This window comes from Budorcas taxicolor, chromosome 2, assembly GCF_023091745.1.
Source record: "Budorcas taxicolor isolate Tak-1 chromosome 2, Takin1.1, whole genome shotgun sequence".
In the NCBI taxonomy this organism is placed as follows: Eukaryota; Metazoa; Chordata; class Mammalia; order Artiodactyla; family Bovidae; genus Budorcas; species Budorcas taxicolor.
The window spans coordinates 25,592,659-25,613,917 of record NC_068911.1 but is presented as its reverse complement, the minus strand read 5'-3'; the positions used below and the strand labels follow the sequence as shown (position 1 = coordinate 25,613,917).

The 21,259-nt window shown below is 43.7% G+C and overlaps 1 protein-coding gene across 1 annotated transcript in view; it reads left to right on the top strand.

The window, feature by feature from the left end:
• IQCK (IQ motif containing K) overlaps positions 1-21,259 on the top strand; it is a 151,856-nt gene that overhangs the window by 8,420 nt on the left and 122,177 nt on the right. The window contains exons 2-4 of the mRNA XM_052656234.1: positions 7,983-8,047; positions 10,659-10,788; positions 11,556-11,653. Coding sequence (XP_052512194.1) covers positions 7,983-8,047; positions 10,659-10,788; positions 11,556-11,653 — 293 coding nt within the window. The remainder of the gene's footprint in view (positions 1-7,982; positions 8,048-10,658; positions 10,789-11,555; positions 11,654-21,259) is intronic.

Sequence of the window (21,259 nt, the reverse complement as noted above, 5' to 3'; positions counted from 1 at the left end):
CTTGGTGTCCTCGGATCCTGCTCTATCACTCATCTCTCCTACATCTTTAACTTCGCTGCTGGCTTTTCCCTCCAAGCATCCTGTAGTCAGTTAGCTTGGGGAAAGCCTCTCCCTTGACCCCTGTTGTCTTCTAGCTCTTGTCTGTTCTTCATGCCCTCTCAGCTCCAAAAAGAACTCTTGTTTGCACTGCAACCAGAAGTGGGGTCTGGCTTCTCATCACTCAAAAGCCAGTAAAGAGGCAGGTTTGGTGGAAAGGAAAGTATGCTTCATTTTGGATGCTGGCAACCTGTGGGCAGGGGTGGGGTGGTGGGGGAGGCAGACTCCTGTCCAAAGGCCAACTCCCTGCCTCTGTCCCCCACCCCTTCCCAACCAGTAGGCTGAGGGAGAGGGCTACATGCAGAAATAGCACAATCACCTGTGACGGTCATCTTGAAATTGGTCGCCGGTGGTCAGGCCAGGATCATCTTGACTGTTTAGAGTACAGTTAATCTTCAGTTCCAGGGTCGGTTGGTTCCCATTTGCTTGAGGTCAGTTTTTGGAATTGTGGCAGCTCATGTTATGGCTGCAGTCTGGTCATCATGCAGTTAACTTCTTCCCCTACCTGCTGGGTATTTCAGTACTTGTAAGACAGCTTACAGGATATGGCTCAGAATATTATCTATAGTCCTTCTTGAGATGGAACTAAAGGTCCCTGACTATGCTTAATGACTAAACCATTTTTATTTAGTTTTGTTGGACTGCTTTCCTCTGTTTCTGCATTTTCTCCCTTCTCTGATTATTCTTTGGCTAAAATTTATCCACAAACAGAAGGAAAGTGGAGGATATGATGGGCTAGGACCATAGGTTCTTGCTTGATTTCAACACTGCTGTCGTTCCCATTCCTCTATAAACCCATGAGCTCCCATTTCACTGCTCTGATGAAATCGTTCTCATACGTCAGTCATCATATCTACCCATGTTGGGCCAGGCATTGACCCCAGGCACTGTTCAAGACACCAACAATTATTTTCCATCATAGACTGCCAGTTCGGAAATCAGCAGTTCATCTTATATATGTCCCTTTCACTTTTCATGATCCCCACATTGATTCTCTAATCCCTATAGATCCTACTGGCTCCACATCCGTCTATCTCCTGTGAGCCCCAACTCCCCACCCCCTGGTTCTCATGGCCCTTACCACTGCCTGTTTAGATCACTGCTGTAGCTTTCTAATTGGGAAGGGCTTCCTTCCAGACTATCTTTCCACAAGAAGCTCTCTCAAAATCTGATCACATCATCCAATGATCTAGAATGATTTTCATAGCTTTCATGGTGAATATAAGCTTTTTAGCTTAACATCTAAGCCCTTTAGTAATTTGGTCTCAGACTTCCCTGGTGGCTCAGTGGTAAAGAATCCACCAGCCAGGGCAGGAGTCACGGGTTCCATCCCTGATCGAACATGTGGGAAGATCCCACATGCTGTGGAGCAACTAAGCCCATGAGCCACAACCATTGAGCCTGTGCTCTAGAGCCTGGAAGCCACAACTACAGAGCCCACGTGCCGCAACTGCTGAAGCACATGGGCCCAAGAGCCCGAGCTCCACAACAAGAGAAGCCACCACAATGAGAAGCCAGTGCCCCGCAACCAGAGGGTAGCCCCTGCTCACTGCAACGAGAGAAAAGCCCTCAAAGCAATAAAGACCCAGCCAATAATAAATAAAATAAAAAACCAATAATTTGCTCTCTGTCTCTCTTTTTTTAGGTTCATCACCTACCATTTATCCAAATCATCCTAATGGTTAACATTTACAGAGCTGCCCTTTATGTGCCAGGCACTGTGCTAGGTGCTTGATTTTCCTCTTGTGTAAACCTCATAGCAACTTGGTGGTTTAAACAGATCAGGAAATTGAGGCATAGAGAGCTTAAACTTGCCCCAAATAAGTGGTAGAATCAGACTGCAACTCAGATATGTGCGACACTCAAGTTTAAGCCCTTAAGCCACACGCCAGCGTCGTTCAAAGTGTAGACCTGGGGCACCTACGTCACAATCTCCCAGACACTTGCTAACGTGCAAATTCCTTTGGTGTGATGACTCACCCCTATTCCTTGGGGGTGAGTCCCTAAGCTCTGCATTTTAAATAAGCTCTCGTGGCAAGTGACTAAGCCCCAGTACCACTGTCCTGTGCTGTGTACCTTTAGCCATAAGAAACCATGCCTTCCAACACACCAGGCTGTTCCATTCCTCTGAGCCTTTGCACAAGCTTTGCCTCTCACTGGACAATCTCTGCTTTCTTCTATCTTTATCTTTTAAGACTCAAGCCCAAGTGACCTCTCTTCTGGAAAGCCTTCTATTATTCTTCACACTGATTTTGAAGTCTCTTCCTGGTGCTTCCTGAGTGCAGCCCTCTACAACATTGCTTTCACACCTCGTAACCGCTGGCTCTTACTAAGCTCATCTGCCCTCTTCATCTGTGCCTCCAGCACCTTGCACAGCCCCTCACCACAGAGTATGCTAGCCAAGTGTTCACTGGATTTACTTCCAGCCTCCACCTTCCTGGTTCATCCGTTTCCCGTAGGCCACTGTTGGGGAACATTGCATTTTAATGGCTGTTTCAGTTAGAAACATGTTCAGCTGCAAATCACAGAAAGCCCCACCAATAGTGGCCTAAGCAATACAGACATTTCATTATGTCACGTCCCTGGAGCATGGCAGGGTGGGGAGCAGGTTCCAATTTGAGCGCAAAGGTTTTGTTCCACCAACAGAGTTATAGGCTGTTTCTGCTCTGTCTCTTGCATAATGTTGCTGTTGTTGTATAAAATGAACATCTACTTTTACTTGTTCTTGGATTACTGTTTGTTTAACAAATATGGAGCATCAAATTCTCCTAACCAATTTCAGGTTCCTTCTGCTATCCAAAAGTAGAGAGTTCCTATGCAACCTTTCAGAAGCCAAAACGGCATGAAGTGAAGAAGTAATTATACCTTAGGTCACATCTTGCTAAAGGATGCATAAAATAAATTGAGAAAAAGCACAGTGTTCACAGAGAATTCAAAGCTATGGCAGCTTGATGCTGAGTTCAGTGTAGTCCCAGGGAAGGAGCATGGCATCACCGACTTAATGGACATGAGTTTAGGTAAACTCTGGGAGTTGGTGATGGACAGGGAGGCCTGGTGTGCTGTGGTTCATGGGGTTGTGGAGTCGGACACGACTGAGCGACTGAACTGAACTGAACTGAACTCCACTGCTTGGGGTACACACTTCCTATACAACAGTTCACTGCACAACAAACTGAATGTCCTTTTTCAGTTTTCATCTTTTCTGATAAAAACAACAATGCTCTTTGGACTAATTTTGGTTAGTGAACACAGGTAGGTCTTTTGTCAAAGTGAAGTGCATAAAGCAAACTTTGGAAAAGTGGGAGAGACCTGGAATCCAGTTTATAAGCTTAAGTAACTAAAAGATTGTCAACATTTATACACAGAATACACCTGATTTTCTTAAGAATTTCTAATGCCAAATCAGCAAATTTTTCTTCAGTTCCCTTTACAAAGTTAATCAGATTCATAAAGCTTTCAATGTAAAAAGCATCAGTCTTTAATCAATTTATGTTTTAATTGAAATCACAAGGTGATAGCAGTGTTAAATTCTCAAATATGCCAAATTCTCTTAAACATTACAGAGGCTTGAAATAAAAAACACATCAGATTGTCCTGAAGCTAATTATTTTCCCATACTTCTGCAGAATCATATGCAGAATCATAACTATATCTTTTGTGGTTGTATGATGAAAATGTTTGTAATTTTCCATCAAATTTCTCCTTGGGAAAAATATGGCAGATAAGTAATGATTAAGGAATTATAGATAAAAGTAAAATATAATTTTAAATATGTGTTAGATAGATTATACCTGAGAAGAACAGACGGGTTTAGGAGTATGGATTATTGTAAACCTTTTGGAGGGCAATTTGGCCCAAAATTTAAATCGTTTTTTCATTTGAAAGAACAATTTCACATCTAAGAGTTAATCCTACAAAAGCACCTCCTTTCTGATCAATGGTGTAATGTATAAAGATGCTTACAGTGGCATTGTAATAATGAAAAATTGGAAGTAATCCAGAAGCCTACTAAGTACTCTGGTTGAATAAATGAGGCACATGGTATAGTAGCAGCACTGAAAGAATTCCACGATTCAGGACATAGAATGGATCCTGGCACACAGTGGGCTCTCATAAATACAGTGAAGTGACAGTCAGAAGTAACTTGCTGTAATACTTGTTTTGTTCATGCATTCATTGATTGCGTCGTTCATTCAGTTTCAGAATTCCCTGGTAGTCCAGTGGTTAAAAGTTCGCACTTCTAATGCAGGGGCGTGTGTTTGATGCCTGGTAGGGGAACTAAGATCCCACATGCTATGCAGAGTGGCCAACAGTTTTTCTTTTTTTTAAAAAAAAGTACATTCAGCTTCATATTCTTGGGAATATGATGGTGAGCACAAAGAGACCAGGTACATCCCCACCCCACCCCCAAAGAAAACCAGTCTATTAGAAGAGATATTCAATAATTTTTATACATTTCAAATAAGAATAAGACTTGATATGAGCTTTGCAGAATAAGGACACAGTGTTTATCAGGTTCTATGCTTGGATAATTTGACCTAGTCTAGGAGATCTATGGCACCCCACTCCAGTACTCTTGCCTGGAAAACCCCATGGACGGAGGAGCCTCGTAGGCTGCAGTCCATGGGGTCTCAGAGTCGGACACGACAGAGCGACTTCACTTTCACTTTTCACTTTCATGCATTGGAGAAGGAAATGGCAATCCACTCCAATGTTCTTGCCTGGAGAATCCCAGGGACAGAGGAGCCTGGTGGGCTGCCGTCTATGGGGTTGCACAGAGTCGGACACGACTGAAGCGACTTAGCAGCAGCAGCAGCAGGAGATCTAAAGTAAATGAATGTATTTGTGAAATATGTACAAAGGTTAGTAAATGCATTGAAAAAGACTTGGATGAATCTATGCCAATTCCAACAATAGTTATGAGCTGTAATGGGATTAGGTGTGATTATACATCTCTGTGTTATTTGGAATTTTTCTGACAAGCATGTATTGCTTTTGTAATCAAAGCTATAAATGTATGCTATGCTGTGCTTTGTCACTCAGCCATGGGGTCTCTTTGTGACCCCACGGACTGAAGCCAGCCAGGCTCCTCTGTCCATGGGGATTCTCCAGGCAAGAATACTGGGCTGGTTTGCCATGCCCTCCTCCAGGGGATCTTCCCCACCCAAGGACTGAACCCAGCTCTCCCGCATTGCAGGCGAATTCTTTACGAGCCGAGCTACCAGGAAGCCTGTAAATGTATATGTATCTTAAATCCAAACAAACAGTTTTTACACCACATTGGTGATTCTCAATGTGTTGGAGGACGACAGTGAATTTACATTTTTTTGCTCGAGAGGAAAAACTAACGTGGTAGAACTAGAGCTACCATGGTGGGCAGAATTCTCAAGATTCCTGCCGCTAATGCACATACCTCTCAGCTGTCCAATCAGATACTAAGCCAGGGATTGGTGTCAAAGGATTTTCGAGATCGAATTCAAGTGTATAATCTATCGACGTTATCTTTTTTTTTCTAAACTGAATCTGTAGTTTTGTTTTTGGCTGCACCATGCAGCTCATGGAATCTTAGTTTCCCTGGCCAGGGATTGAACCCAGAGCCCTGGCACTAGAAGCTCAGAGCCCTCACCCCTGAACCACCCGGGAATACCCTCAGTTGACTCTAAATTGGGGAGATTATTGTAGGCGGACCTGGCTTAATTAGGTGAGTCCTTAGAAGAAGTCAGATTCAAGCAGAAGAGACTCCTGTTTGCTTTGAAGAAGCAAATAACCATGAGTGAGCTATTGTGGCAAGGATCTGAGGGTAGCAAGCCTCTAGAAGTTGAGTGCAGTTTTCATAACAACCCAAAAGAAAACGGGGACTTCAGACCTATATCCACAAGAAAATGAATCCCACCAACCGTCAGTGAACTTGGAAGAGGACTCCAGCTGTCAGATGAGATCACAGTCATGGCTCACACCTTGATTTCAACCTGATGAAACCCTGACCCTCGGGAAGTGTGAGATAATAAATCTGCATTATTTAAAGTTGCTAAGTTTGTGGTAGTTTGTTACACAGCACTAGAAACCAATTAAATTGCTTATAACCTGCATCCTGACGTACTTGTTCCCAATCTGATACCTAAGAGTTAAAAAAAAAGTTGAGAATTTCTGTGCTACTTAATAAGGAACTGCTGCTGCTAAGTCGCTTCAGTCGTGTCCAACTCTGTGCGACCCCATAGACGGCAGCCCACCAGGCTCCTCTGTCCCTGGGATTCTCCAGGCAAGAACATTGGAGTGGATTGCCATTTCCTTCTCCAATGCATGAAAGTGAAAAGTGAAAGTGAAGTCTCTCAGTCGTATCTGACTCTTAGCGACCCCATGGACTGCAGCCTACCAGGCTCCTCTGTCCCTGGGATTCTCCAGGCAAGAGTACTGGAGTGGGGTGCCATTGCCTTCTCCAGATAAGGAACTAGATGATGGAATAAAATTTGCCTTCAGTACAACTGCATCAGTTCCATTTTACCCAGAAATTTTGTTTTCCCTCATCACTACAAAGCAACTATGCGATTGCCTTTGAAACACTCTCCTTTCTGGAAATATTTTACCAGTCTTTCCCTTAGGGGCAGAACTAATACAGCCATGGGCATTTTCTGTTTCAGCAATAGCTGTCGTAGAGCTTGTGCGGAATGTTCTTTGCATTGAGCTCCGCAGCAGGTTAACTGTGATCAGTCTTGAAACCCGGCAATCATTCTCCATCTCATTGCATGTTACAATCAGCTGATGACTTTAAAAATACTGATCTTCTGGTTCTTGCCTCAGACCTATTGGAATAAAAATTTCTGGGGTTGGGCCAAGACATTGACATTTTCAAAGAGCTACCAGGTGATTCTAATGTATAGCAAAGCTGGAAACTTAATGGAGCTTACAGTAGGACCTCTCCAACTTTAGTTTCATTATATATATATGTATACATATATAGTATTTATATAATTTTATACATATAATATTTATATACTATACACATATATAATGCATACATATAATTTATATAATATTTGTATAATTTATATAATATTTGTATAATTTATATAATATTTATATATATAATTTTTATTTATTTATTTTTGTCTGTGCTGGGTCTCCATTGTTACCCGAGGGCTTTCTCTGCTTGCAGTGAGCAGGCGCTACTCTCCAGTTGCAGTTGCAGACTCTAGGGCACAAACTTAATAACTGTGGCACATGGGCTTAGTTGCCTCAAGGTGTGTGGAATCCTCCCAGATCAGGGATTGAACCTCTGTCTCCTGCCCTGGCAGGCAGATTCTTTACCACTGAGCCATCAGAGAAGCCCCTTAGCTGTGTTTTTAACTCCCCAGGAATGCCGATGCTGCTGGTCTGTGGGCAATGCTTTGACTAGCAAGGGTTTATGGGATTGCTTTTCTAGCTGTGTGCCCCAATCTGGCAATCTTAACTTCACGCCCATCCCCAGAAATGCCTGAGATGGCTCATCTTGCCTCTGTCTCTTTTATTCTGCCCTCCTATACACAGCATTCTCTTCTTCCTTTTCTCCCCTCTCCTTCCTGTATGCTGTTGATGTCTTCCCTGAGCCATGCTCTTCATTTTCTTCCTCTTTTATCCCTTGTCATTAGCATAATTTGGGGGGCAAAATCTAAATCTACCTGCTTAGGAAGAGTTTCAAACTCTTACATAAAGCCTAGACTCTTTCACGCAAGAGAAGAATCATCCTTCACCCATTTAAATGAACACGCTGTTTGTTGTTTTTTCACTTTTGTAAACCACTAACCAAAATAAAATTTAAGAATATTTTATTCAGAGGAAACGGAATTACATCAAGCTTTAATGAAGTGTGGAATTGAGGGTCTTTTTTTTTTTTCCTCCACTCCCCACAGAGTATGAAGCTGAGCTTCCTCCCTTTCCTGAAGGATATAAAGTCAAACAAGACGCTGTGGTTACTGTGAGTATCACCCGGGCCCCAACCTAACTGAAAGGTTCTAACTGGAGAACAGCTTTGATAACTGGTGAGCATCAGACAGTGTCATGAATCGGGAAGTGGGGAAAGGAAAGGCCCTGGAACCAGAACCAGAAGTGGCCAGTCCCACCTCTGCTGCTTAAAGGGCATCACACAACCACTCTGAGTCTCAGTTTCTGCATCTGTTAAATGGAGCAGGTCATCCTTGACTGACTCACAGGGCCTTTGAAGGGCTCAAATGAAATCCTAGGTGAGGAAGACCTTTCCAGTGAATTCAGTGTCGCTTCCATGTTGGGGACAGTTTTGCAGATGGAGCAGATTTCTTTTTGCATAGCTGGCTGGGCTAAAATTGTACTAAGGAAAAGAGAGGGCCAAGGACAAAGCATCAGGAAGGGAGGCCCTAAGACAATATTGATGCTTCCCTTGTAGCTCAGTTGGTAAAGAATCTGCCTACAGTGCAGGAAACCTGGGTTCGCTCTCTGGGTTAGGAAGATCTCCTGGAGAAGGAAATGACAACCCACTCCAGTATCCTTTCCTGGAAAATCTCATGGACAGAGGAGCTTCGTGGGCTGCAGTCCATGGGGTCACAAAGAGTCGGCACAACTGAGCGACTAACACTTACTTAAGGCAATATTCTTGGGAATAAAATAGGTCTTCATGGAGTTTAAAATAAAAAGGTAGGGCTATGAAGGATGAGCAGTGTCACTGGAATGGGTCCAAAACCTAGTCTCTTGGAAAATCCCATGGACGGAGGAGCCTAGTAGGCTGCTGTCCATGGGGTCACTAAGGGTTGGACACGACTGAGCGACTTCACTTTCACTTTTCACTTTCATGCATTGGAGAAGGAAATGGCAACCCACTTCAGTGTTCTTGCCCAGAGAATCCCAGGGACAGGGGAGCCTGTGGGCTGCCATCTATGGGGTTGCACAAAGTCGGACACGACTGAAGTGACTTAGCAGCAGCAGCAGACTTCCAGTATCTCACTATAGCTGCCCCTGTTAGAGATTCTGTGTCTAAGAACTTGCATGGCCTGTGATTTTTCCTTTTTCCTAGCATCCTGTTCTTGCTTTATGGATGCAGTGCTTTTTCAAGTTTCTCTGCAAATACTAATTGCAGTTCTCTTCCCTGAAATATTTGTGCCTCTTCAGGGTCAATTATTCTTTACAGATCTTGATCTTTGTCTTTTATGCTGTTGATGTTCCTCACCTATGTAGAAAGTTCTGATTTTTTTATTCAAAATTTAAAATGCAGGCCTTGGATTTTTCTACAAAGAGGTGGGGTTTTCTTTTTCTTTTTTTTCCTGCCATACCTGTAGGTTTGTTTTCTGGATGGGTCACTTCTATGAATAGAAACACTGGCTGGGAGCTCATGGTGGGTGATTGTCTTCTGGAGGACTTTTCTTCAGGGTTGGCAGGCAGGGAGTCCCTATTTGGGGACTGAGCTGGGAGCCTCCAAATCAATGTTGAGGTTTGTGGGTTTTTTTAATCTTTTGACAGCCAACCTGGCACCCTGAGTAGTTGTACTCTTTCCCAGGCTGTTTGTTTAAATTGTTTACAAAAGATTCATTGGAAAGGAGGGAGAGCAAGATAGAAGGGGCTGCTGTGAATGTAGCGTTATGTATGCTGACGGGGGCAGGGGGAGGGGTGACAGAGGGGCAGGCCAAGGGAACCCCAGCCGGATTTTCAAGTAACCTCACCTGTATATTGTTTCCTTGCTCATCTCCACACTCTGTGGAGTTGAATTTCGGAGCACTGAAGCCACTGAGCATTCTGGTGGGAACATGGACTCTTGCCTTCTGAGGGCAGTTTCCTCCTGTGGATTCTGAGCTGCCACTCCTCTCCATTATCTGACAACAGGCTTTATCCTGCTTCTTTTGGAAATGTTTGAAGATCTCTCACCCACTGACAGCCCTTCTATTCTTTCTTGTTGTTTAGTTGCTAAGTCACATCTGACTCTTGGCGACCCCATGGACTGCACCACACCAGGCTCCTCTGTTCTTCACCGTCTTCCAGCGTTTGATCAAACTCATGTCCATTGGGTCAGTGATGCCATCCAACCATCTCATTCCCTATCACCCCTTTCTCCTCCAGCCTTCAGTCTTTCCCAGCATCAAGGTCTTTCCCAATGAGTCAATTCTTCGCATCAGGTGGCCAAAGTATTGGAGCTTCAGCTTCAGCATCAGTTCTTCCAATGAAGATTTAGATTGATTTCTTTTAGGATTGACTGGTTTGATCTTGCAGTCCAAGGGACTCTCAGGAGACTTCTCCAGCACCACGATTTGAAAGCATCAATTCTTCGGCACTCAGCCTTCTTTATGGTCCAGCTCTCATATGCATACGTGACTACTGGAAAAACCATAGCTTTGACTAGATGGACCTTTGTCAGCAAAGTGATGTTTCTGCTTTTGTGTTCTTCGTTAGGGGTTTATTTCTTGATTGTTATTTATAGGTGTCTTGGGAGAGAAGAGAGAGAAAGATTAGTGCTCAGTATGCCCCCTCTAAAGTCTGACACAGAATTTTATTCTTTGTTAGATTATAAAAGAAAATACAATTATTTAAACAATATGAATTGATTCTCTCTCGCACCACCACTCCAGGTGTTGCCATTGGAGGAAATGGTTTTCCATGGCTTCAACGCAGAACACCTTTATCCAGTTCCTCGTTTAACCATGGCCTCACAAGCATCCTGTTCTCAAGTGAAACGGGAAACAGTTGACCCAAAAACATGTACGTAAGGAAGTGAGATCTCAGGTCTATGTTTTGGGACTTCTAACTTTGCGAAATCATGGGGTGGGGACCGGGTGGACAGATAGAACTCAGGGAGATCATGTAATAAGAAAGAATGTGTTCTTGTTTTAATTAAAGTGTCCTTTATTCCACTGATGTATCTTTAAGGTTGAAATATATTAATAGTGAAGATGATCAATAACAAGCATACCTAGGTTCTAAGTTAAATACAAAGGGGGAAAATGTACAGCGTGAAAGAAAATATCGTGCTGTCTTGCTTGGCATGCAGAAGCCAGAGACGTAGGTGTCCTCGTCCTCCTCCCTGAGTTCCCATTCCTCCTCCCCACTGGTGCCAGGCCCTCTCCTGCTGGCTTGTTCTGTTCCCTCAGCCGGTGTACTTTGGGCCTTGGCAACCACCATCACCGTGCCCTGAGGATCCGAACCTCGTACCCCGCCCTGTTCCCTTGTGGCCTCAGTTCCCACCACACTCCCCTTGTGTATTTCCCTCCAGCTGAGCTGGGCCCCTGGCTGTGCCTGTGACCTCGACCCCGAGTGGGACCCAGTCTACAGCCCCACCAGACTCAGGGGGATATTTTAAGTTTCTTCCGTAATAGAGCCCAACTCAGCAGTCTGGAGTCAAATGCAACATTTATGGTCATGTTGTTTAATGGAGAGTACCTTTTTTTGGTTCAGAAGCAAATGTTCCTCCCAGATTAACTTGGGCCATTTGGGATTTGGGATGGGAATGTTTTTGTTTTTTTTTTTAGGTTCCCCCAAAGAGTTTTTGGAAATGTTCATCTTTCCAGTTCTGCTGCCCGGAATGGCTAGCCTGCTTCACCAAGCAAAGAAAGAAAAGTGTTTTGAGGTCAGTTGTTTTGTTTATTTCTAGATAATAATTCACTGTTATCAGATGGTAGCTCATTATACCATCAGGTGGTTGTTTTCAAAACAATCCCTTTGGGAGAGAAAGCCTGTGTTTTGGTCACTTACCCAGCTCCAGCCAGGACATCTAGCTGTGCACACACGCACTGCCATCTGTCTGGCCGCCTGGCTATGGGGAGGTTTTCTGCTTTGCTTGGCCTCCCTGCCTGCCCTTCTCCTGGGCATTTGGCATCTGCCAGGTTTCTTGAGTTGCCTGCTTCTGTTAGGACAAGCCCACATTATAGCTCTCCTTCCCTCTTATCTGGCTCTGGATTGACCTTCCCAGCTTGGGCCTCTCCCTACTCCACTTCATGCCAAATGCCATGAATGTACTTGCTTCTTGCCGTGCTTCCCCTGGAGCACAGCGAGTCCTCGGTGACCAGTCATTATCACCCTGTAGCTAGCTAGCTATCTGTATGAATCAAGTTCCAATTCTGGCGCCTCCCCCACCACGTGAATACCCCAAAGTGAATACTCTTTTCTGCAGTGAATACTCTTTGCTGCAGTTGACAGGATACGTTGGGTGTATGTGTTTGCTGCACAGGACTAGAATTTTGGACGGCCTGCACGCAGAGAATAAAACAACAATTAACATTGATCAAGCGCTTGCTCTATGCTGGGAACTCTGCTGCTGCTGCTAAGTCACTTCAGTCGTGTCCGACTCTGCGACCCCATGGACTACAGCCTCTGCAGGGAACTCTGCTAAAGGCTTAATCATCAATGACCTCATTTACTTCTCTCAACAGTCCTTTGAGGTTCCTCCAATTCATATCATGTGCATATTTCCAGATGAGAAAACAGAGGAATGGAGAGATTCAGAAAGGTGATCAAGGGTGAATAGCAGAGCTAGGATTCAGATCCAGATCAAATGATTCAAAACAATGTTTTAAAATATTGGCCATAACTACAATGCAAACCCCAATCTGCTGGACAGATGTCTTTAAAGCATTCACAGTTGATATTATCATCTGCTTGGTTGCCCTTCAGCATGGGATCTCTGTGAGAATAGGAGATATACTGTCCTGATGATTTTATATGCTGAAGAGAGAACATTTTCACATGCTCTAGCAAACACTAAATTTTGCTTTAGCACTGCCCCTCCTTGTCTTCATTCCATTAGCCTAATTCACTACAACTTGATCCATTCAGCATAACATTCCTTCTGACAGGCCTCACCATGACAGTTGTGTCTTTGATAGGAGAAGAATTATGAGGCATTGATCTGAAACCAGGCAGCATACCTGTGAAGGAAGAGTTTAGGGCACACTGCTGGGCCATGGTACACCATTTGAGAACCATGGATCCACATAAGGAGGCCAAGACCCCTCAGCCTGTCTTTCAGGACCCTCCACAGTTTTCCCCCTCTTTCCTTCTAGCCTCATCACTCTCTGTTCTCTTTCCTGGATGATACCCTCCATTCCAGCAGGTAGAACCACCTGGAGGTCCCTGTCAGTCCCACACTTCTGTGAATATGTTCCTCCTTCTTCTTTTATTTTAGGAAAAAATCCTTGAGTTCTTATTCTCTGCATATTTAAGTTCTGCTTGTTTTTCCAAACTCAGTACTGTGGCTTCTCTTTCAGGCCTACTCTTCCAAAACTGGAAGCAATTGAACCCAGCCCTCAGATTTCAGAGGAGTTCATCTATTTCTCTTGTGTAAAATTAAGACATCCTTAATTAAGACATTCTTGATCCGTAAATGCACTTCATTTTTAAAATGTCTGTTTCCCCAGCATTTTAAGTTCCCTGAGGACAGATACTCTGATTTATTTTTGTGTCTCTGTTTACTGCCTCGTATATTCTACCCAGAACCGTGGCCCCTGGTGAACATGTAGTTGGCCCTCAATAAATGAGTGCATGGTTGGACATCAGGGGAGCACCTCCACTACTATGTCCTTGACCAAAACTCAGCTCTCCTCTACTTAGGAAGGCTGTTCTCTTGGGCACATCACTGGGGGGGACACCATGAAGTGGGAGTGAAAGAAGAAGACTTCCATCCACTTTGTGAGTTTAGTCAATATAAGAAAGCAGTGGGTGGCAGATTGATTACATTCTTTGCAGCCAAAGATGGAGAAGCTCTATACAGACAACAAAAACAAGACCGGGAGCTGACTGTGGCTCAGATCATGAACTCCTTATTGCCAAATTCAGACTCAAATTGAAGAAAGTAGGGAAAACCGTTAGACCATTCAGGTATGACCTAAATCAAATCCCTTATGATTATACAGTGGAAGTGAGAAATAGATTTAAGGGCCTAGATCTGATAGATAGAGTGCCTGATGAACTATGGAGGGAGGTTCGTGACGTTGTACAGGAGACAGGGATCAAGACCATCCCCATTGAAAAGAAATGCAAAAAGCAAAATGGCTGTCTGGGGAGGCCTTACAAATAGCTGTGAAAAGAAGAGAGGCGAAAAGCAAAGGAGAAAAGGAAAGATATAAACATCTGAATGCAGAGTTCCAAAGAATAGCAAGAAGAGATAAGAAAGCCTTCTTCAGCAATCAATGCAAAGAAATAGAGGAAAAGAACAGAATGGGAAAGACTAGAGATCTCTTCAAGAAAATTAGAGATACCAAGGGAACATTTCATGCAAAGATGGGCTCGATAAAGGACAGAAATGGTATGGACCTAACAGAAGCAGAAGGTATTAAGAAGAGGTGGCAAGAATACACAGAAGAACCGTACAAAAAAGATCTTCACGACCCAGGTAATCATCATGGTGTGATCACTAATCTAGAGCCAGACATCCTGGAATGCGAAGTCAAGTGGGCCTTGGAAAGCATCACTACGAACAAAGCTAGTGGAGGTGATGGAATTCCAGTTGAGCTATTTCAAATCCTGAAAGATGATGCTGTGAAAGTGCTGCACTCAATATGCCAGCAAATGTGGAAAACTCAGCAGTGGCCACAGGACTGGAAAAGGTCAGTTTTCATTCCAGTTCCAAAGAAAGGCAATGCCAAAGAATGCTCAAACTACCGCACAATTGCACTCATCTCACATGCTAGTAAAGTAATGCTCCAAATTCTCCAAGCCAGGCTTCAGCAATACGTGAATCATGAACTCCCTGATGTTCAAGCTGGTTTTAGAAAAGGCAGAGGAACCAGAGATCAAATTGCCAACATCTGCTGGATCATGGAAAAAGCAAGAGAGTTCCAGAAAAACATCTATTTCTGCTTTATTGACTATGTCAAAGCCTTTGACTGTGTGGATCACAATCAACTGTGGAAAATTCTGAGAGAGATGGGAATACCAGACCACCTGACCTGCCTCTTGAGAAATCTGTATGCAGGTCAGGAAGCAACAGTTAGAACTGGACATGGAACAACAGACTTGTTCCAAATAGGAAAAGGAGTACGTCAAGGCTGTATATTGTCACCCTGCTTATTTAACTTCTATGCAGAGTACATCATGAGAAATGCTGGACTGGAAGAAACACAAGCTGGAATCAAAATTGCCGGGAGAAATATCAATAACCTCAGATATGCAGATGACACCACCCTTATGGCAGAAAGTGAAGAGGAACTAAAAAGCCTCTTGATGAAAGTGAAAGAGGAGAGTGAAAAAGTTGACTTAAAGCTCAACATTCAGAAAACAAAGATCATGGCATCTGGTCCCATCACTTCATGGGAAATAGATGGGGCAACAGTGGAAACAGTGTCAGACTTTATTTTGTTGGGCTCCAAAATCACTGTAGATGGTGACTGCAGCCATGAAATTAAAAGATGCTTACTCCTTGGTAGAGAAGTTATGACCAACCTAGATAGTATGTTCAAAAGCAGAGACATTACTTTGCCGACTAAGGTCCGTCTAGTCAAGGCTATGGTTTTTCCTGTGGTCATGTATGGATGTGAGAGCTGGACTATGAAGAAGGCTGAGTGCCAAAGAATTAATGCTTTCGAACTGTGGTGTTGGAGAAGACTTTTGAGAGTCCCTTGGACTGCAAGGAGATCCAACCAGTCCATTCTGAAAGAGATCAACCCTGGGATTTCTTTGGAAGGAATGATGCTGAAGCTGAAGCTCCAGTACTTTGGCCACCTCATGCGAAGAGCTGACTCATTGGAAAAGACTCTGATGCTGGGAGGGATTGAGGGCAGGAGGAGAAGGGGACGACAGGGGATGAGATGGCTGGATGGCATCACAGACTCGATGGACGTGAGTCTGAGTGAACTCCGGGAGATGGTGATGGACAGGGAGGCCTGGCGTGCTGCGATTCATGGGGTTGTGAAGAGTCAGACACGACTGAGTGACTGAACTGAACTGAACTGAACTGAATCCTCATTATATATTAATTACGCAATTAACAAGTAAATTGGGTCTTGGTTTATAGCATCGTGGCTCAGAACACATCTCTGGAGTCAGGGTTACTTGGTTTGGACATTTACCTCCACCTTAGCTGGCTGTACAGACTTGGGCAAGTCATTTCATCTTTCCAAGTCACCATCTTACCCTTACATGTAAACTGAAAAATAGCACTTGCTCATGGTGTCACTGAACCAGATTCATCTGCCTGATGCACAGCAAGGCAAACAATAAGATGCCAATGTTTACAGCAGAGAAGGGGTTTCTTTTTTTTTGGGGGGGGGGTTTCTTCACAAGGCAGCCAAGCATGGAGATGGGAGAACAAGTCTCAGATTCACCTCCCCAAAGGCAAGGGACTTGGGATATTTATTGGTGAAGAGTATAGGGTCAGAGGTATGGGGCAGGTGACTGGAAGCAAGAAAAAGGAGATTGAATTTTTATTTCTTTGATATTCGGCACAGTGTAGACATTTTGCAAATAAATTTTCCATCCCATAATAATATTAATGCTAACATTGGGCACTTGCTATGTGCTAGGAATATGTAAGTGCTTTCCATGCATAATGTCAGTCTTAATTTTCCCTAACAGGATTAACAGTTTAAGTCCTTTGCCTAAAATCATAGCCAGTAAATCATGAGCCAATTTTAACCCAGACAGACTACTCACTTCTGTTTAGACTTTTGATACTTTGGCCTACTAACTTTGTTAAATGGTATTTTTAATTTTAGTAAGACCATGCTGGGCTTCCCTGGTGCCTCAGTGGTAGAGAATCCACCTGCCAAGCAGGAGATTTGGGTTTGATCCCTGGGTCAGGAAGATCCACTGGAGAAGGAAATAGCAACTTACTCTAGTATTCTTGCCTGGAGAATCCTATGGACAGAGGAGCCTGGTGGGCTATGTCCTTGGGATTGCAAAAGAGTCAGACACAACTTAGTGACTAAACAAGAACAAGACAAAAGATAGTCACTGTTCTACACAGGTATATCTGAGTTATATGCTTCTTCATGGGACACATGTTCAGAAAATAGAGGTGCTAGACTGATCTGAGGGTAGAGATTTTGGCTCTCTGACATCAAAAGGTCATTCATTGGACACCTGTGTAGGTGCAGTTTTAGGGTCAGCTTGAACTGGACAAAAACTGACTCCAAATTTCTGAAAAACAGCTTAAGCCACTGTTACTATAGCAACTCGTACATCAGAGGTGTTATCTACAGGGAGCGGTGATGGAGTCTTCTGATATATTATCTAGGCTACATGAAGCTTGGAGGGTATGCAATCTGCAAAAATAATTAAGGCAAGCTTGATCGGTGAAAGCAGGTTCTAAGCAGAGGAGCTTTTCACAAGTAGTTCCCTTATCTGCTCAAGACAAGCTCAAGAATTTTTGTTAGTCACCAGTTTCTGTTAACCCTGTGGAGCACGGTTTCAATGGGATATCATGCTGATGAAATGAGGTAGTGCATACAAAGTGCTTAGAGCAGTCCCACAAATGTGGGAAGAACTCAGTAAATGTTAACTGACTGATCATTAGTATTACTGGGCTACAGGTGCTCCCCAGGTAGGATGGGTTATACACGTTACCTGTTACCTAAGTGGGCTTGCTTTTATTCCTTAGCTACCCTGAGGCCTTATTTAGTACTCGGTCCCAGCTTCCCTCAAACATCTAATTACACAAGGACTTCAAGAAGGTTTATTTTGCTGGTAATTTCATAGGGATGTGGAAGAGGGCTTTGTTGGCATCTCTTATGAAATTCTTCTTTAATTCTCTCTAAAGCCGTGTCTGTTCTCTCCAGTCACCTCCTCCCACGCAAGCCTCTCCAGACCCCTTGATCCTGAACAATTCAGATCTGGCTGCGTGACCATGTCATGTCAGCCTGCTTGACCTACTCAGCAAAAAAACAGTCCAGCATTCAGCTTACCCTTCCTTCCTCAAAATGCAATTAAACCAGTACTTGGAGCCTTTGGTGGGTGGGGTAGTCGAAGGGGGCTTCTCACCTCTCAACCAAACAAAGACAGAATTGTAAGGTTTTCTTTATATTGCTCTGGCAGAAATGCTTAGTTGTGAGACACAGGCCTAGTGAATTCAAATCTGGGAAACCTTGATCCTGCCTCATCCTCCTGATATGCTCGTGCAGACCAGTTGCCCTGACTGAACCAGAAAAAACTGCAATGATCAGATCCCTATTTTAATTAACTTGAGAAGTTGATCTGCTGAAGGGTCTAGAAACAGCAATTCAGTACTGACTATCCATATTCATCCAGGTCATGGCACTATTGAATGTCAATTTCCTACCCCACCTTCCTGCAGTCTTTATCTGGAAGCTTGGTATCTCAAATAGGCAAGATGGGTGAATTGTTATTACCTCTTTGATTTCTTGATTCAAGATTTTAGAATTTCTTAATTAAATTTAATTCCCTCCCCTCCCCACTCCCATGTCACCTAGTCTTTTGTGGGTTATTTTCGCAGGCTTGAAAATCACATTGTTGCCATCTCAGCATTTGTCAGACCCCAGTGGTGCTCCGCTTATCCAGATACGCACAACAGATTTGCATTTTCTCCATTCAGCTCTTCCTCGCATCCTGTCGTTGGGAATAGATGCTTAAACTGAATGATAACCAGCCTCCAGCCAGAATTACATAACCGGAGCATTCTTATCTGTCACCTACAATTGAACTTGCCTCCAAATGACTCTCACACAGCAGCATAATTCATTGTTTATTAGGGCCATTCAAATTATATCTTGAAACAGCAGCTTAAACGTAATTGCTGATTTGTGTTTTGCCCTTAAAATGCTGAGCTCTAGTTATTTCTTCTTGCTTTCCTTATTTTCTGCTTTGTTCTATGATATTGTTTCAGCAGTGCCTGGAACATAGTTGTTGTTCAGTCGCTAAGTCATGTCCGACTCTTTGCATCCCCATGGACTGAAGCATCCCAGGCTTCCCTGTCCTTCACTATCTCCCGGAGTTTGCTCAAACTCATGTCCATTGAGTCAGTAATACCATCCAACCATCTCATTCTCTGTCACCCCCTTCTTCTCTCCTTACTCTTTCCCAGCATCAGGGGAGTCAGCTCTTTGCATCAGCCAAAGTATTAGAGCTTCAGCTTCAGCATCTGTCCTTCCAATGAATATTCAGGGTTGATTTCCTTTAGGATTAACTGGTTTGGTTTCCTCACTGTCCAAGGGACTCTCAGTCTTCTTCAGCACAACCGTTTGAAAGCATCAGTTCTCCAGCACTCAACCTTCTTTATGGTCCAATTCTCATACCTATACACAACTACTGGAAAAACCATAGCTTTGACTATACAGACCTTTGTCAGCAAAGTGATGTTTCTGCTTTTTAATATGCTGTCTAGGTTTGTCATAGCTTTTCTTCCAAGGAGCAAGCATCTTTTAATTTCATGGCTGAAGTCACCATCTGCAGTGATTTTGGAACCCAGAAAGGTAGGGACTCACTAAATATTTGTGAGATGAATATATGAATATGCGAGCATGCCAAGTCACTTCAGTCATGTCCGACTCTGCAACTCTTTGGACTGTAGCCCAGCAGGCTCCTCTGTCCATGGAATTCTCTGAGCAAGACTACTGGAGTGGTTTGCTGTGCATTCCTCCAGGGGATCTTCCCAACCTGGAGATCAGACCCATATCTCTTATGTCTCCTGCTTTGTCAGGAGTGTTCTTTGCCACTGCACCACTGATTGTGCAGAAGTCAGAGTTTACTTTTCAGATCATAATTAAGTTACAGGAGCACGTAGCTGTTACATGCAAGAGGGTGTTTACTAATTGTACCTGCTCTGTCTGGATTTGCCACCCCTGGAGGGAGGTAGACCATGAGGAGGCTGCTCCGATCTGTCCAGTGCCCTGGAGCTAGAGCTGAGTAACGAGCAAATCCTCTAAAATTGAAGAAGCCCCATAGCCAGTAGAGACCAGAGTTGAAAAAGAGACTGGAATTCAAGAACAGTAATTTCCAGCACATTGAGAGCCAGTACTTTGTGCCAGACATTGTTCCAAGCACTTTAGCCGCAGAAGTTCATTTAATCCTCCCAATAGTCTTCTGATGTGGGTGCTGTTCTCGCTGTCTTACAGATGAGGGCCATGCAGCACCAGGGTTAGTCAACAAACCAAGGGCACAACTAAGTAAGTGGCAGAGCCAAGATTCAAACTGAGCAGCCTGTTTCCTGGGTCTAGGAGTTTGACCTCTGCACCACACGGCCAGCCACTCTAACGGCTTCCAAAAGCAGAGGCCAGATTCGAATATGAAAGATGACCTGGCTCTGAAGAAGGAGACTGAGGCACTTGACAGGCCTGGGGCAGGTACCTCGTGGGGCTGAGCCCTTGATTAGATTGTCATGTGAGCACCAGGACACTTCATGGGAAACCAGAGAGAGTAAAACAGCGAAAGGGATACAGGGTGAGAAAGAGACAGCAAGAGGCTACACCGGAAGACTAGGCCATAGAGCATTTGGCCAATTACACACATGCCTGGCGCTTGTGTGTGTGTCTACGTGAGTAAGGATGTCTGTGCTACATGGTCCAGTGGTTTAGGGCCTGGCCTATGGGAGCAAACAGACTCTGCCTGGGACAGTGTGTGTAAGCTTGATAATTTTGACTTTGATTCTTAATAACCCCAATTCTTTTATATATGTCATTTAAATTTTTAATTTTTAAAAACATGTACTTATTTTTATTTGGCTGCATCAGGTCTTAACTGTGGCATGTGGAAACTTTTAGTTATGGAGTGCAAACTCTTAGTTGTGGCTTGTGGGATCTAGTTTCCTGATTGAACCCGGGCCCCCCTGCCCTGGAAGTGCAGAGTCTTAGCCAATGGACCTCTGGGAAGTCTCTACAGCGTTTTAGATATTATCAGTTAGGCTGATGGATTTCATAACCAAATAGTTTGCTCATCATTAGATGTTTAAATCTTTCAAATGCTCAGAAATAAAATCCAGATTATTTAATAACCAGATATTTCTCTATTCTTTAACTTTTGGAGAACATAGTTGGGGGAGGTAAACCATAAGTTTATGATTTCCATCAATTATCTCAGCCTTAGCATTAGATGAAGACCCTGCTCATTTCATGATGTGAATTTAGCAAGTGAAATAGATTTCTTTAATCCTTTCCCAGATAGTTGTTTTCAACTATGTGTAAAAAGATCACACTGTTGTTGTTGTTTTTGTTGTTCAGTTGTTAAGTCATGTCCCACCTGTTGTGACCCCATGCACTGCAACATGCCAGGCTCCTCTGTCCTTCACTGT